The 17,178-nt window shown below is 41.2% G+C and overlaps 1 protein-coding gene across 5 annotated transcripts in view; it reads left to right on the top strand.

Moving 5' to 3' along the window:
* The first annotated feature begins 4,446 nt into the window (after positions 1–4,446).
* slc4a2a (solute carrier family 4 member 2a) overlaps positions 4,447–17,178 on the top strand; it is a 37,591-nt gene continuing 24,859 nt past the window's right edge. The window contains exons 1-3 of one of the 5 annotated variants that reach the window (XM_058394770.1): positions 4,458–4,604; positions 13,495–13,558; positions 16,740–16,889. In XM_058394770.1, the coding sequence (XP_058250753.1) occupies positions 16,830–16,889 (60 nt within the window). In that variant the 5' untranslated portion in view covers positions 4,458–4,604; positions 13,495–13,558; positions 16,740–16,829. Of the gene's footprint in view, positions 4,605–5,756; positions 6,213–13,494; positions 13,559–16,739; positions 16,890–17,178 lie in introns of those variants that run through there. The other 4 variants (XM_058394765.1, XM_058394767.1, XM_058394766.1 and 1 more) reach the window with 4 other exon arrangements.

The raw sequence follows: 17,178 nt of genomic DNA, 5'->3' as shown, positions 1-17,178 counted from the left end.
AGACCACACTGAGTGCATCGAGCGCCGAATCAAGCCCTGCCGCTCACCTTTCTCAGCGTATCATATTAACATCTGCAGAGCAATAATTATGGGCTTAAATGTCTCACTCTTTTGTCTACCACAGTGCCAATGAGGGTTGATTTGTTTCAATTCCGAGTCTTCAATTCGGTTTACTTCAAGGTTGTTGTTTGGCTTTAGCCCCTGAAATAACTTCCACAGGCTTGTTCTTTTCTGGAGCAGACATTCAAGATGGATGTAATTACCAGTTAAACTGTTGTGTGGACGTAAGGAAATGAAGATTCATAGGCACTTGCCAAAACCTTTGTTAATTTCCTCCTCTGCTGTGGTTTTTATAATAGTTCAGCGAACTCACGCTCTTCATTCCTTAAAACAGTGTCTTTTGTAGATGTCCAAGAATGCACAGCCGCCCAACCCTTTCCTTTCCGCATTGCTCTCTGCAAGTATTGTGCAAGTTCTTACAGAAACGTCAGCGAGAATTTATGTGTACCACCTTAGACCTTTGTTTAATTTTCAACATGGGAACAGAGAGGAATGGAGTTTGCACCCGGACTGCATGTAACATTTTAGCCCTCTTTACAAGGAATCTTGTGGAAATGGTAATGCTGCCTCAGACAAACTCCACATCCGAGCCGTATATATCGCAGGGGTGTTGTGTACAGAAGTGCACGAATGATGTCAGATGATACATAGCGCCAGTTTTTCTTGAGCTAGTTGTAAATGCAAATATTGAAATGCTTTTTCTAGGCGCTACTCTTTGCATGCAACTAATATCCCTTAAACTCACCAACATTTAAGACCAAGCTGATTTCCATAAATGAATGAACCATGAAAACTGCACCATGAATATCAAGATACTAGCTGCATGTGCCTTTCATAAGTATTCACCATTTCCATGAAAGGGTGTACATGGTCTGCAACAAAGTAACGTCCACATGGATGGCATGATCCAAGGTTTCCCAGAACGTTGCCCAAAGCATGACACTGCCTCCGCCGACTTGCCTTCTTTCCATAGTGCACATGGTGCCATGTGTTCCCCAGGTAAGCGACGCACATGCACCCGGCCATCCATGTGATGTAAAAGAAAACGTGATTCATCAGACCAGGCCACCTTCTTCCATTGCTCCTTGGTCCAGTTCTGACACTCACATGCTTATTGTTGGTGCTTTCGGCGGGGCACAGAGGTCAGCATGGGCACCCTGACTGGTCTGCAGCTATGCAGATCCATACGCAACAAACTGTGATGCACTGTGTATTCCGAAACCTTTCTATTAGAACCAGTATTAACTTCTTCAGCAGTTTGAGCAACAGTAGCTCGTCTGTTGGATCGAATCACACGGCCAGCCTTCGCTCCCCACGTTCATCAGTGAGCCTTGGCCGCCCATGATCCTGTCGCCGGTTCACCACTGTTCCTTCCTTGGAACACTTTTGATAGATACTGACCACTGCAGACCGGGAACACCCCACAAGAGCTGCAGTTTTGGAGATGCTCTGATCCAGTCGTCTAGCCACCACAATTTGGCCCTTGTCAAACTCGTTGAAATCCTTACGCTTGCCCATTTTTCCTGCTTCTAACACATCAACTTTGAGGACAAAATGTTCACTTGCTGCCTAATATATCCCACCCACTAACAGGTGACATGATGAGGAGATCATCAGTGTTACTCACTTCACCTGTCACTGCTCATAATGTTATGCCTGATCAGTGTATAGTATTATATGTTATAATTCATTAGAGATTTTTAGTCCTGATTGTTCCATTCATTCAGATATACATTTGCATATTACGTGTACGATAACGTGGCATGATCATTATGGAGACTGTTGTATAATAGCAATATCACACTCACAGTCATGTGATTGTACTGAACATCAGCATGGCTGTGATTTGGGCTTGTGGTGTAGGAACTCATTCAGTACAATCACATGACTGTGAGTGTGCTGCTGCTTTTATACAACAGTTCAATGAACTAATAGTCATAATAATGGACAAATATTTAGGTTCTTTTTGAACCAACAACCAAAAAAAGCCACAACGGCACTCTGTGTTGCTATGCAACAGAAGTACTCCTGTAGTACTGACATCCTGTGAAAAAGCTACGACTGAATTTTATGTAGAGAATGTGAATGAGCGAAGTGATACAAATATTAAAGTTATGTAAAAGTGATGTTATACTAAATATCAGCTCTCTTCACAATGTTGCTTATCCAATCAGATTAGTGGACTAGAATTAACTGCTGAATAGTTATTTTTTGAGTATACCATTTACTTCAAGTCAGCAGTCGATTAGGCTTATGATACACCCTTGATACTAAATTTCATTGCTATACGTTAATAGCATTGTGGTTTGTTTATACTTGAGTATTCTTGAAATCGAACAATTGTACTCAAAATTCTCTTTAGAAAATTTCTCTTTTTCTCTCATACAACTGATAAAATTTAATTCTATTTTATTCCCATTTCAGTTTTGAAGTATTCGGTTCACAATTAATGTTTTATTTTCACTTCTCGTCGGTTACTTCTCTGTTAATCAAGTCATATTTTGTCAAACTCATTAGCTATACCTTGACTTAAGTTTTTAAAGTTTGTTCCTAGACCTGATACTTGTTTAGAGCCACTGATTTTACCAAATATGATTTTTTTTTAAAAAATTGCACTATAGTCAGATTCCCCCTGGATACACAAGTATATGGACCCCACTTTGAGAACCATGTCTAAAAGGTTCTCTGACAGGAAGATGGAGAGGTCCTTTCCAAGTACTGCCAGTGAGCTACTAAGTGTTTAAGAAAAGCTCTTAGCTAGGATTGTATTCGGCCTTACTTGTAAGTCTAAGGAGCCTCCACCGGTAACAAAAATGTTGTGGTCTTGAATTCTGAGCAGTTTAAAAGGCGCTCCCTGGAAAACTGTAGCTGTACTCCATTAAACACAAACACTATTCATGAAATTCTTTGAAGTAATATTGTAAGTGCATTAAATATAAATCCCTATGCTGTAGTCTAAAGGCAAGCTGTAATAAGTGGACGGGACTTCGTATTAAAATGAATATTAAAAACACAGGGGGTTTACTTAAAAATGTTGCTGCGCCTTAGCTCTTAATATTTGCTCACAGTATTTGTGTGGTGTACTTAAGACATAAAGCCCATTCCCACATATGATTAAGCGTGTGGATGACAAGCAGCTTAAACATTGCCGTATGTCCTGTATGTCCTAACAAATAAGTCTTTCTGTATCATTAGAAATGTAATCCAATAAACATTTCTCACCTGATATCGTATTTTCCCACTCTACAGCACTACTGAGCCACTGTTTATTGTGACAGTGACAATTCAAGCAATATGCTTCTCCAGCATGAGTTAATTATCGGCTTTGTTTGCGTATTATTTTTTATGTTGGTAATTATTATCAACACTAATTAACGAGAGTAAAATACAGGTGTTCACACTGTTCATATTCTCAGCATAGGTTTAAGGCTCATGGGAAAGATAGCTGTAATGACACACTCATGTGACAAACTACACAACAGGAGCATGTGTCTTCATCACACCACACATTCAAGGTCAAAATTTGCTGTACTGCTTACAATGCATTAAAGTAGATCAGTTACAGCAGAAATTTTGGACAGGTATCGATAGACTCTTTAACAATCATTTCAAACTTTGTGTTGAATTTCCATGAATACTTGTGAGTGTCTTGCATAAGTGATCTCGTAATGTAAGTTTACAGAATGTTTTTTAACAGAGGGGGGGGGAAGTAGGGGATATTTTTAGTCCTTTTTTGTTGTTGAACTGAAGCTGAATATAAAGTCACTCTGCAGAGATACAAGAAAATGAAACAAAAGGATCACAATAGCAGGAAAAGACTTTGGGGTTGAAATAACAGAACGTTTGTGCTACATAAGCAGGACCTCTACAGATTCATGCTGTCTTTTTTGCTTTATTTTATTTTATTTTTTTGCTGTAAGAATCAACAAGGACGAAAGAAAGAAAGAAAGAAAGAAAGAAAGAAAGAAAGAAAGAAAGAAAGAAAGAAAGAAAGAAAGAAAGAAAGAAAGAAAGAAAGAAAGAAAGAAAGAAAGAAAGAAAGAAAGAAAGAAAGAAAGAAAGAAAGAAAAGAAAAGAAAAGAAAAGAAAAGAAAAGAAAAGAAACCAGAAGCGGTTTTGCAACAATATCATGTGACTAACACACACGCACGTCAGGGTATTACTTAGTGTGTAACCAGGCATAAACATATCCACAATGACATAATAAACTGTGAAATTAAGAGCTAATCTTACTTCTGCAATGCAACTTCGTTGTTGTTGCTGCTCTCTCAGCCTCTCTCCTCCTTCCCTGGGGATTTAAAAGCTAACCAATTAACACACATACACAAGTACAACATGTACACACACACACACACACACAACAGCCATGCTTCTCTTTATAAAGTGTCCCCTGATCAAGGCTCCACTAGCTCGTCTAAGAGCACCAGAAGTGTATGAAGGTCAGACCAAAGCCTGGTCCTGTCCACGGACATCCTAGGAAACACAACGGAGCACACTGCCTTATATATTTAAATGCTGGATTCATCCAAGATGTCCTAAGCCAGGTAAGTTTAATTGGAATAGGACAGTCACACAGACTGAAGTAAGTCTGAAGTAAAGGTACTAAACTCTTTCCTTCTCGCTAAGGTGGTATCATCACAGATACAGCTTTTGTATCTTCATTATTTACCTTTCGCTTAGTAACATGGATCTTTTAACGCAATTTAAGGTACATTATTGGAGCAGTGACGAAGCTTTATAGCTTTTATTCTCAAAGTTAAATCGCCTACATCTTCCTAAGTGACAGATTCATACTTAAGACACAAAAGACAACAGCACCGAGGAAAAAGTGAAGCTTCGTACCATTTTTTTTCTCTGAAACCCTTCGGTAAAAAAGAAAAGAAAATTTCAACAGTGTTTCAGACTTTTTGCCACTTTTGTCTTATCTATTGGCACCGCCGGCCTGCCCTGTGAGGAAGTATCTTGTTTTTCAGTAAAGAGTCACTGCTATGTCTGAAAGAGTGCACAAAAAAGTGTATTAAAACAAATTCACAAATAACATTACTCTCACATATTTTTTTAGCATTGTGAAAAACAAACTTTCAGCCTGCTTAGAACGTCAATTAAGTTTAATGAAATTAGGACTCTTTTTAAAAGGGGGATTTTGTAAAAATGTGTTTTAATGAAATTAGGACTCTATTAAATTAAAAAGAGTCCTAATTTAATTAAAAACACATTTTTATAAAGACCATTTCAAGCCTTTTTTTCCTCCCCCAGAAATGTCTAGCCTTTAGAATTTTAGCATCATTGCTAATTTGTGAAAGTCAGTGCTTGCTAAATAAATAAATAAATAAATTTCTGAAGTAAAATGATTATTAATAATATTATGATCGATCTTAAGTCACAACATCTTAATACATTTTTTTGTTTTCTTTATTTCACTATTTTTTTCCACACTGAATAGCTCTCATCACTGTTTCTTAGGTTTTTGTCATGTAGCTAGTTTAAGACAGCGCTGTAGGATGCACTTTTCGGCTGTTTTCCTAAACATTAAACTTGTTCAAATGACTTGAATTTTATTATTCTCATTTGTTTCTCAAAGTAAAAAAAAAAAAGGGGGGGGGGTGGACAATTTTATGGTTTTAAGTTGTGAACAGGCTAGGAGAGGGCATTGCTGTAAGCTTCATTCAGACTTTGTGTGCGGTGTCAGTGAGCTAGTTCGGGCAGCTACACACACGGAAAACACGCCTCATCACGACTGCGTGGATTTTTTGTTTTACAGCGGTTCGGGGAACATTTGGACCCATTTGTTCGGAGTTGTTCAAGCCAGCCTGGCGGATCGGGTTTCTAATGATGCGGCATATCTATCTCCCATCCTAAATCGGCGAGGTTCAGATCCCCACGTGTTTCATTCAGGCTGTAAAAGCACACAGTCGCCTCGAAGCCCGACCTACTCGGCCACGTTTACTTCCCCCCCCCCGAGTCGTTCATTTTCTTGGCTCGATTTCGGGTTTTTTCTTTTGTATGTGTGCGTATGAACCCGGCCCTTTTTTTTTTATTTCCTCGGAGAGATTCCGTTGAATGCTTTTTTTGTATAAAAAGCATCCCTTGGGAAAAGGCTGTAGTTAAAACGCCACAAAAAGGCTGCTGTGTGCCAGACAGCTGCTCTCACGGTCAGTATGTGCGGCTTCGGCTATTTTCGCTTCGCTCGTATTTTGCCACGAAGATTGCGGGTTTTCTGTGTGTGTTTGTATACCAGTGTGTGAGAGGGAAGTGGTGGTGTTTCATTGTTGCATTTTGGGCTGTAAATTAAAGCACGAGCTATAGTAATAACCGACTACTGATGCCCTGTGTTTTAGGAGGTGTGTGTGTGAGATATAGACACACGGTGATAAGAGAGTCTCGCGCGCGCCGTTAATTAATGGTGCTTATAATTACAGCTCACGTCCACTGATTAGTCTCCAGTCGTATTAGGAAGAAAGTAACGATATGTGTTGCATTTATTTTTCCATTTACACGTCAAAAAAAAAAAAAAATCCCAGCGGTAGGGGGATGTTTGTCATTAGCTCGTCTGAATCATAGACAGAAATAAAGCCTGAGTTCATTCCTCGGTCTCAGGAGTTTGAGTCAGTCTTCTGCAGATGACCATTGGAATTTAAAACTAAAGCTGTTCCTGATCGTTAGACATATCATGTGTGTGTGCGCGCGCCAGGTCTACAGTTAAAGTTAGTAGAATAGGTCATTCAACAGGAATGGCTAGCGAGTAGACTACTGGTGTTAAAAAAAACAACAGAAGAAAATCTCTTGGTTAATATTAAATATATTGTGACACATAATAGCTATTCGTTTTGTGTTCCTAGGTTGAATGATACAAAAAAGTAACTTTCTTTCATTAATTGGTCAAATAGCTTCTTCGTCTGCTTTGCTTCCTGTCACTTCCTGCTCCAGTGTCCAGTGCGATCTGATTGGCCTGCAGTAAGCCAATCAGATTCAAGATCTAGATCAACAACGGTTAATGTAATTTAGATCTGATCTGGTCTGACCTGTGTGTGTGTGTGTGTGTGTGCGCGCGCGCGCGTAATAGAGCAATATCTATCTACAGCATCTTTCAGGTCTTCAGCATGAGCTCAGCACTCAGAAAATAAAGGGCTAAGTTTATTAACCTGTTCCTGAGGTGGTAGCATTTGTTTGTACTTGTAGGACATGTCTTTGATCTGGGAAGGTGCATGTGGTGTGGTGTAGCTTTAATTAGGTTTTACGTGATCCCTAAGGTCACATCTGTCTACATCGATTAGCAATAACATTAAGGGTTGAAATAAATAACATTGTTTATTTCGCTGCAGTGGCACCTGTCAGGAAGAGGGTGGGATATATTAGACAGCAAATGAACAGTCAGATCATAAAGTTGATGTGATGAAAGCAGGAAAAATGGGCAAGTGTAAAGATCTGAGTGACTTTGACAAGAGCCAAATTGTGATGGCTAGAGTTAGAGCATCTCCAAAACAACAGGTCTTGCAGTGGTTAGTACCTACCAATAGTGCTTCAAGGAAGGTGAACCGGTCACAGGGTCATGGACACCCAAGGCTCAGTGATGTGCAGTCGGGACCGTCTGGTCCGATCGCCAAGTCTGATCTGTGGAGGTTAACAGGATTTAAAGGATCTGCTGCTAATGTCTTGGTGCCAGATACCACAGCACACATTCAGACATCTTGTGGAGTCCATGTCATGATGAATCAGCGCAGTTTTCGCAGCCCAAGGGGGACCTACACAATAGTAGGCAGGTGGTTTTAATGTTAAGGCTGATTAGTCTATCTGATTTATCCTGCTGTTGCAGTTAATTCAGAGCCTATCCCGGGAACACTCATCCTGAGGCGGGAATTACAGGGCAACACATGCAATTAAATGCAGCCACGCCACCTAATGGCATGTTTTTGGGAGAGAAGAGGAAACAAACCTCTGCACAGTAACCAAACCTCAGGATTGAACTATAAACTCTACCATGGCCACTACGCTGCTTTCACTGTTTACTTTTATTTTTTATTAAAAAATAAAAGTAACAAAACACGTTTCAGCATGACAGTGCACCTGTGCACAAAGCGAGCTCCATGAAGCTCTGACCTCAGCCCCACTGGACACCTTCAGGTTAAACTGGAACTCTGATCTCACTAATGCTCTTGTGACTAAATGAACACAAATCCCCACAGCCATGCTCCAGCATCTAGTGGAAAGTCTTCCCTGAGGAGTGGAGCTTATTTCCTATGGCAAAGAGGAACTAAATCTGGAATGAGATGCACGAGCACATATGAGTGTCCACATACTTTTGGTCATATAGTGTATGTGTGTATATATATATATATATATATATATATTACACACACACATACACTATATTGCCAAAAGTATTCGCTCACCCATCCAAATAATCAGAATCAGGTGTTCCAATCACTTCCATGGCCACAGGTGTATAAAATCAAGCACCTAGGCATGCAGACTGTTTTTTCAAACATTTGTGAAAGAATGGGTCGCTCTCAGGAGCTCAGTGAATTCCAGCGTGGAACTGTGATAGGATGCCACCTGTGCAACAAATCCAGTCATGAAATTTCCTCGCTCCTAAATATTCCACAGTCAACTGTCCGCTGTATTATAAGAACGTGGAAGTGTTTGGGAACGACAGCAACTCAGCCACGAAGTGGTAGGCCACGTAAACTGACGGAGCGGGGTCAGCGGATGCTGAGGCGCATAGTGCGAAGAGGTCGCCAACTTTCTGCAGAGTCAATCGCTACAGACCTCCACACTTCATGTGGCCTTCGGATTAGCTCAAGAACAGTGCGCAGAGAGCTTCATGGAATGGGTTTCCATGGCCGAGCAGCTGCATCCAAGCCATACATCACCAAGTGCAATGCAAAGTGTCAGATGCAGTGGTGTAAAGCACGCCACCACTGGACTCTAGAGCAGTGGAGACGCGTTCTCTGGAGTGACCAATCGCGCTTCTCCATCTGGCAATCTGATGGACGAGTCTGGGTTTGGCGGTTGCCAGGAGAACGGTACTTGTCTGACTGCATTGTGCCAAGTGTAAAGTTTGGTGGAGGGGGGATTATGGTGTGGGGTTGTTTTTCAGGAGCTGGGCTTGGCCCCTTAGTTCCAGTGAAAGGAACTCCGAATGCTTCAGCATACCAAGACATTTTGGACAATTCCATGCTCCCAACTTTGTGGGAACAGTTTGGAGCTGGCCCCTTCCTCTTCCAACATGACTGTGCACCAGTGCACAAAGCAAGGTCCATAAAGACATGGATGACAGAGTCTGGTGTGGATGAACTTGACTGGCCTGCACAGAGTCCTGACCTCAATCCGATAGAACACCTTTGGGATGAATTAGAGCGGAGACTGAGAGCCAGGCCTTCTCGTCCAACATCAGTGTGTGACCTCACAAATGTGCTTCTGGAAGAATGGTCAAAAATTCCCATAAACACACTCCTAAACCTTGTGAACAGCCTTCCCAGAAGAGTTGAAGCTGTTATAGCTGCAAAGGGTGGACCGACGTCATATTGAACCCTATGGATTAGGAATGGGATGTCACTTAAGTTCATATGCGAGTCAAGGCAGGTGAGCGAATACTTTTGGCAATATAGTGTGTGTGTGTATATATATATATATATATATATATATATACACACACACACACACACACACACACACACACACACACACACACACTGAAAGCTTTGATATAACTTAGAGCTGGATTCTGGAGCAGCTTAGAGCTGGATTCAGGTACACTTTAGTGATCCCTCTGCTTAAAGACACTCACTAGATAATCACCAGGTTTAGTAGATCTCTTTGAGCAGGGAAATTACAACACTGGCCTTGATTCTGACCCTTTTCAGGACTGGATTTGTGCCTACAGCTAAAAATAGGTTCTTTGTGTGCCCTGACTATTCAGCCTGGTCCACCATATAGTTAAATGAATTCTCTTCTTGCAGCTCAGCCTCAAGTCATGGCTGTTTGTGCTGCTTATGTGAGAGATCATGGCCAAATGATGATGTAGTCAAGAGTCTTTGGATGGTTTCCCCTGCAGCACAGCCTTATTTGCTTGTGTATTTCATTTTATGACTGGTTAAATCTCTGGAATGTTTGTTAAACCAGACAATAATATAAACCAGGGAGTCCAATTTAGCTCCAAACCATGAAATAATACCCCTGACATCTTCAGGTTCAAGAGATAGAGTTTAGGCACATGGACTCTGATTTTGGTGGGAGAGATTTAGAAGTTTACATAGTCCACAGCAGAGGTTCTCTGCACCATTGACCTGCTTGGGTCAAAGGTTTGCTTTTCTTCGTGTGTATACACCTGATCCAACTTATCAGACACTTCACGAGCTGGTTGCTGTGTCAAGAGGAAGAACTTGAAACTGAGCAGGACAGTGAGTCCCCTGAGGCTAAAATAAACCGTACTCTGGATAAGAGAAATGTAATATTTTAAGGTTACAGAACGGTTACCATATCCTTTAAGAGTAAGTGTTGGACTTGTAATGTTGATTTGAGGAATTTAAATGTTAATGGTTAAAGGAGTGTTTCAGTACTGCAATACCACAATGTGTTTTTGTCACAGGCTTGGCTTTTTGCCACGTAGAGATGTACTATTTAGCAACACTTGGCCTCTTTGTTGACTTAATAAACAACAGAATGCTTTTTGTTAAGTGATCTAGCCTCGGGTTTGTGGATGGTGATGTATTTCAACACATCATCACTTTCCCCTGCAGGTGAACACATACAGTTGCACATATGGAGCTGGTTAAAAAAAAGCCAAAATGACACCCTCGTATTTCCAGAGACGTAAAAACTCCCCACTCTGAACGTTCAAGACGTTTGTCTTGCGCTTTTGCGCTTATCTTTTAACTCGACCAGAAAAACCAGCCTGGTTTTTTTTTTTGAGCTGCTGGTAAGACGATTTCATTTAGTTCTCCTTTCATCAACATTTAACGCTTCAGCTGCACTAAAAGTTCCTGCTCTTTTTTTTCTAACAATTGTATTTGATGGGAAGGTACGAGCTGATGCACGGCTCCACCACCACCCGTTCCCCTCATTGGTGATGCTGGAATGTTCTATATCTGGATCTGAGCCTTCATTCTGTGTCTACACCCTCTGTGTACTCTGCTCAGCTTCATGAGAAAACATTTGTGCCCAGCTGTCAGACATGTTTGTTTACATTAGAGAACCGCATGCGGAACTTGATGCTATAATTCGGGATGTTGCAAATAAGAACTCGACCGCTGTGTCATGTGTGAATAATATTCCTACGCTTTTGGCGGCTGTGTTAAAATACTTTTTACTGATACAGCAATAAAGAGCAGGTGTGATGCTGCTAAAACTGAAACATGCCGAATGGAAGTGTATGGGAGGTGCTGTCTCAAAATCTGAAGCAAACGTTTGATAAAACAGTTCCAGCTTCAGTGGTTAAGTTGTCAGAAGGTTGTGGGTTCAAATCCCAGGACCACTAAGCTGCCACCGCTGTGGTCTTGAGCAAAGACCCTTAACCTTCAACTGCTCAGTTGTATAAATGAGATAAATGTAAGTCGTTCCTTAAAATGGTGTCCACCATGTTTAAGAATATTGCTCTATTTAAGTACACGTTTTTATCCATCACATAAAGATCTTAATTCATCCCTCTTTTTAATTTCATAGAATTTTGTCTAAGGTTAAACAGCGTTCAGGGCTGAGATCTGCCAGTCTTCCACCACTGGGTCACATGAGTGAGAAAGCGTTCGTGCATGCAGTCCGCAAAGTTAGTTATTGACCATTGGGTGGTAACTAAAAGAGAAGTTGAACAATTATGTTTCTGTGAATTAAAACCACCTAGAGCTACAGTGAAGTGACACAACTGCAAGCCTCAGCGAGAGTCAAGCTAGTTGATGAATGATGAGGATTGTATAGGGAATAAAACATAAATATATTATAAATATACACCGATCACATTATGATAACATTATGAACACTGAGAGGTGAAGTGAATATCACTGATTATCTCCTCATCATGGCTCCTGTTAGTGGGTGGGATATATTAGGCAGCAAGTGAACATTTTGTCTTCAAAGTTGATGTATTAGAAGCAGGAAAAATGGACAAGTGTAAGGATTTGAGCGAGTTTGACAAGGGCCAAATTGTGATGGCTAGACCACTGGATCAGAGCATCTCCAAAACTGCAGCTCTTGTGGGGTGTTCCCGGTCTGCAGTGGTCAGTATCTATCAAAAGTGGTCCAAGGAAGGAACAGTGGTGAACCGGCGACAGGATCATGGGCGGCCAAGGCTCAGTGATGTACGTGTGATCCGATCCAACAGACGAGCTACTGTTGCTCAAATTGCTGAAGAAGTTAATGCTGGTTCTGATAGAAAGGTGTCAGAATACACAGTGCATGATGGGTCAGAGCTGTTTTGGCAGCAAAAGGGGGACCAACACAATATTAGGCAGGTGATCATAATGTTATGCCTGGTTGGTGTATAAATTTATTGTAATGCCCATTTTTATAATGCCCTGTTTGATAGTTGTTATTCCTGATTTATTCTAATCAAGAATCACTTTGTACCAAGCCCTAGATTGTATAAAAACTGAATTATCAAGATCGAAATGTTAGAACAAGTACTGAAATGACGTCTTTTTTTATTTGTTTATTTAATTTTAAAAAAGCCATCTTCTTCAGGACACTGCTGCTTTCTGTCCTTTCACTGGGTTTCTCGATAAGTTCTGCAGATAAGAGCTTGATCCTTCTAAATATGGTGAACATCGAGTACCATCCTTGGAACTTTCAGCACAATCGTTAGAGAATAATCAGACGTGATGTTCCGCTAGACGCCTGGGTTAAATAGGATAATCTAGGATTGTAGTACACTGAACGTAATAAAATGAAGACAACTGGAAAGAGAGAGAGAGTTCAAATTCATGCTGATCCACTTGTACTCTTCCTAGATGCTCCTAAATTAATTCGACATCAACACAGGAAGGATCAGGTTCAGTGCTTTGTGCCGGCAGCTATACTTTGTACCACCCTGTCTTTTGTGCACAGTTCAGGGAAAGTGTGTGTACATGCATGGACGGAGCCTCAAGGATCAGACCTGACATCAGGATCGTGTGTGTTTTGTGTGAGGGTGCGTGGGCGGGCGTACAAAGAGAAGGAGAGATTTTAAGAGTTTAAAGCCCAGAGCCGAGTCATGTAGTCACATGTCTGTCAGAATGAGGAAGCCTAAGTGTGTGTCTGCATGGGTGGGAGGAGTGAACAGTGTGCATGTGCATGTGTGTCAGAATGATAGGGGTTGAGTGTGGGAATGTGGGGATAATGTGTAGGGGTAGGGCTTGACACGAGACGGGGAAAACACCACTACTCTCCAATCACATTCTTTTTTCCTCTCCATCTGCCCCACCTCTTGCTTTTTCTCTCTTGCTCCATGCCCGGACGGGATTACAGTAGGCTTGCCGTCGCACTACAATGACCGCTGTGGCTGTAGGCTCCCTGCAGTAAGCACTTAAAGGTGAGCGGGACATGTTTTTCTTTCTTCTCTGTCTGGGAGTGATAAAGTGTCGATTTCTGTGCTGATGGTGTGATTTTTATGACAGACTGTCTCTGTCTCTCTGTGTCTCTGTCTGCCTCTATTTCTCTCTGTCAGTGTGTCTGTGTCATTGTCTCTGTTTCTGTGTGTAAGTGCCTCTGTCTGTCAGTGTCAATGACTTTGTCAGTGTCTCTGTCATTGTCTCTGCCATTGTCATTGTCTCTGTCTCTGTCTCTATCAGCATGTCTCTCATTACATTTCCACAGGCTGGTGTGATGTGTTGCCTCAGGGTGCGTTTCTTCTTTCAGCTTTACCAGAAATAAGCTAAATATTCCTGTCAAACTTTTCTAAAACACTAACAGCTCTTCCGGACTCGCAGAATGTTTCCTGCGCCTCTTGATATGAATTATGCTTCTTTTCGCCAGCGAAAGCCGCTGACAAAAATAGTCGAGCAGCTGCAGCCACGTCTCGGGTCGGACCTCTTTGCCAGGTTAAAGCAGCTTTGATTCGGGGCTGTGAGTGTGAGGAATGTGACTCTCTCGTCCTCAATCGCATTGCAGGTCCCAGACTGGCAGCGAGAATAGACTCTGCTGTTACACAGGAAATCTAACCAGCAGTGACTTTGGCTTGTCCTGAGAGCTATGGATGATTCAGCTTTTTTTTTTTGGTATGATCTGCACATGAGAGTTACAGCAATCGTATTTACTTTAGAATTTGTTGCATAATAACGGGTTAAAAAACAGAAGTAGAGAGAGATGTGTAAATACTTGGCTATTTAAATGTGCTTCCTGCCTTCTATAAGTGGTGCTTATTTATTTATTTATTTATTTATTTATTTATTTATTTAAATGAATTTATTTTTATTTTATTTTTAAATATGTTACAATCTTTCTATTTAACTGAACTGGGGATGTTTTTTTGTTTTGTTTTTTTAATGAAAGATAAATGATATTTATTTATTAATTATTAATAATAAATGTTAATAATGTTCCTAACAACCACAGAGGCCACTTTATTAGGAACATTCATGCACTTATTCAATGTGGTGGCAGCTCCCATCAGATACTGTTTTCTGTTGGACTGAGAAATATTAACAGATCTTCCTGACTTATGAAAAGTTTCTATGCTTTTCTGCTCACCACGAATGTAAAGAGTGCTTATTTGAGTTACTGTAGCCTTCCTGGTAGATCAAATCAGTCTGATCATTCTTCTCCATCTGTCCTTTCTCATCAGTCTGATCAACCGAGTGCAGATGCTCACTGCCTGGTTTGTTTTTTGTTTCATTCATTCTCTAGTTGTGCCTGAAATTTCTCCCAGTTCGTGAAAGACTCAGAAAAGCATGTCTGGAACCAACAGCCGTGCCGTGTCATTTTGATGTTTGATGTGAGCTTTAATTGAAGCTCTTGAGCTGTAGCTGGAGGATTTAATGCTTGATTTCAGTATCAGTTCTGCAGGACGAAACACAGAGGAGAATGATCAGATTGAATTGAGCTGAAAGGAAGGCTAGAGTAACTCAAATATTCAACTACGGTGAGCAGAGAAGCATCTCAGCGTGCACAACACACTGAACACTGAGGCAGCAGAAACCACATCAGCTTCCACCAAGACCAAGTATCTCAGGATACAGTGGGCTCAGAATGACCTAAACTGGACATTTGAAGATGGAAAAAATGATCTTTGTTCAGTTTGGGTGAGTCTGCGTGCATTGTAGCCTCAGATTCTACTTCTTGGCTGACCAGAGTGCTACTGACATGCTGATTTTCCTGGGGATTTTTGTCGTCATTAACATTCCTCTTGGAGTGGTTTTCCTCACAGGTTTCTGGATACCATCTCCACAGAAGATTCATACTTTCCTTACATTTAAGCGCACACCAATTTCAGTAATAAGGCTCAACGACAACTTACTTACTGAATCTGTTTCCTCCTCCATATCAGAGGAAAAAAATCTCTTTCACTACGTCGTCATCTCTATAGATTCGTGGTCATAATGACTCTGTTCAAGAGAAACTAAATGAGGAAACGAAACCGTGTTCTTCAGTAGCGTAATTGTTGCGCGCCATCTGCCTTGAGGACACGAAGCAGGGTCTCTCAGGCGAGAGTTAGAGGAAGTGGATTAGGAAGTGTTGCGCTGTAGACACTCTTCGGGTTACAGGCCGGAGATTTCCGAAGTGGTGAAAAGCGAGATTTTTCTCAGTTAGAAATGCTTCTGTTAATTTCTAATAATCGCGTTTCGCCAAGCTGAGCGGTTTGATGATTAAGCAGTTTGGTGCCGGTCTGCGTCCGAACACGTCTCCAGGGATTATATAATGAGCTTGAAACTTTTCAATCTCCTTTAAATCACCGTATATCCTTAAAGGATCCACCTGCTGGTGTGTTTATCACCATTTAACCCTGTACGATAGAGCATCATCAAACATGGTACGGAAGATGATTTGTAGTCGATTAGATCTTACAGTAAAACATCAGCTGTGTGTCTGACTGCACTTTCCAGGTTTACCTGCTCTGGTGACCTCTATTGTTTGTGTCCTGAGTCTCTTTGTACCTAAATACCTGCATGTTTGATGTGTTCGAAAGCTACAGTAAGAGCGCACCAGGCTTTTTGCATGTCTTCATTCTTCTGCTTTCTCTTTGTTGGTGCTGTTTGCTTAGCTCTGAGCTCAGAGCAGGTTTTATAGCTGCTCAGCTTCAAAGACAAAGAAATGCTGAGCCATGTGATGCAACTACTTGTAGAGCGTGGGTTGATTCAGCAGCCTGCAGTCATAGTTTTTCTTTCCCGCAAAATGTCTAGGAATCCTTTTGCCCTTTTAATCAGTCTGATCTCTCTGAGATTAGCTGTGTCCTTTTCTACCTTTGACCGATGGCATGTATCCTGTCCAAACAGGTAACATGGAGAGAACTGAATATGAGATTTCAAACCACCCCGTTACCCAGAATGCAAGCAAAAATCACACATTTAACCTCCAAGCCCTCATCGTGCTTTCTTTTTCAAGGTTTTAGGCAATGATGAGCTCTTTTTGTTTTGGGGGAAGAACAGACATTTTTTATGTCCCTATATAGATTCTCATGTTCCCTGTTATAGGAACACAGGTTTTCTTTGAATAAAGCCAACAAATCTCTTATTTCGAACGTTTAATTCATCAGGTGTTGTTGACGTTCTTTTCAGGTTATGCTGTCCGAAACCTCCCAGCTGAGTCTGAGCAAAAGAGAAAAAGGCTAACGCACAAACGTAAAGACGCACACAGCACACCAAGCCATGGGCGACTCTCAGGACATTGGAGATGCCAGTGCCACTGCAGGACTAGCTGGACACTTTGTAAGTATCATTCAGGCAGTTACACAACCGTCCTGTGCCGATTTACCCTCTTTTAAGTTTACAGAAAGATATTTGGACAAATACTGACCATCTGTTGTGGTCACTGTCATTTCAAACAGTGTGTTGATAGTAGCATAGCAACAGTTCAAAGGCCTTGGGATGTTTAACCACGGATCCAGCTACTTAAACAGGAAATTGCCTCTTTAATTATCCCTTAAGGTTCAAGCACAGATTTATGTAATGTGAATTATCTCTTAGAAATCAGGGATAATCGATGGAATAATTCTAT

This window comes from Hemibagrus wyckioides, linkage group LG07, assembly GCF_019097595.1.
Source record: "Hemibagrus wyckioides isolate EC202008001 linkage group LG07, SWU_Hwy_1.0, whole genome shotgun sequence".
Lineage (NCBI taxonomy): Eukaryota > Metazoa > Chordata > Actinopteri > Siluriformes > Bagridae > Hemibagrus > Hemibagrus wyckioides.
The sequence above is the reverse complement of the archived record's forward strand: the minus strand, read 5'-3'. Positions and strand labels throughout refer to the sequence as shown.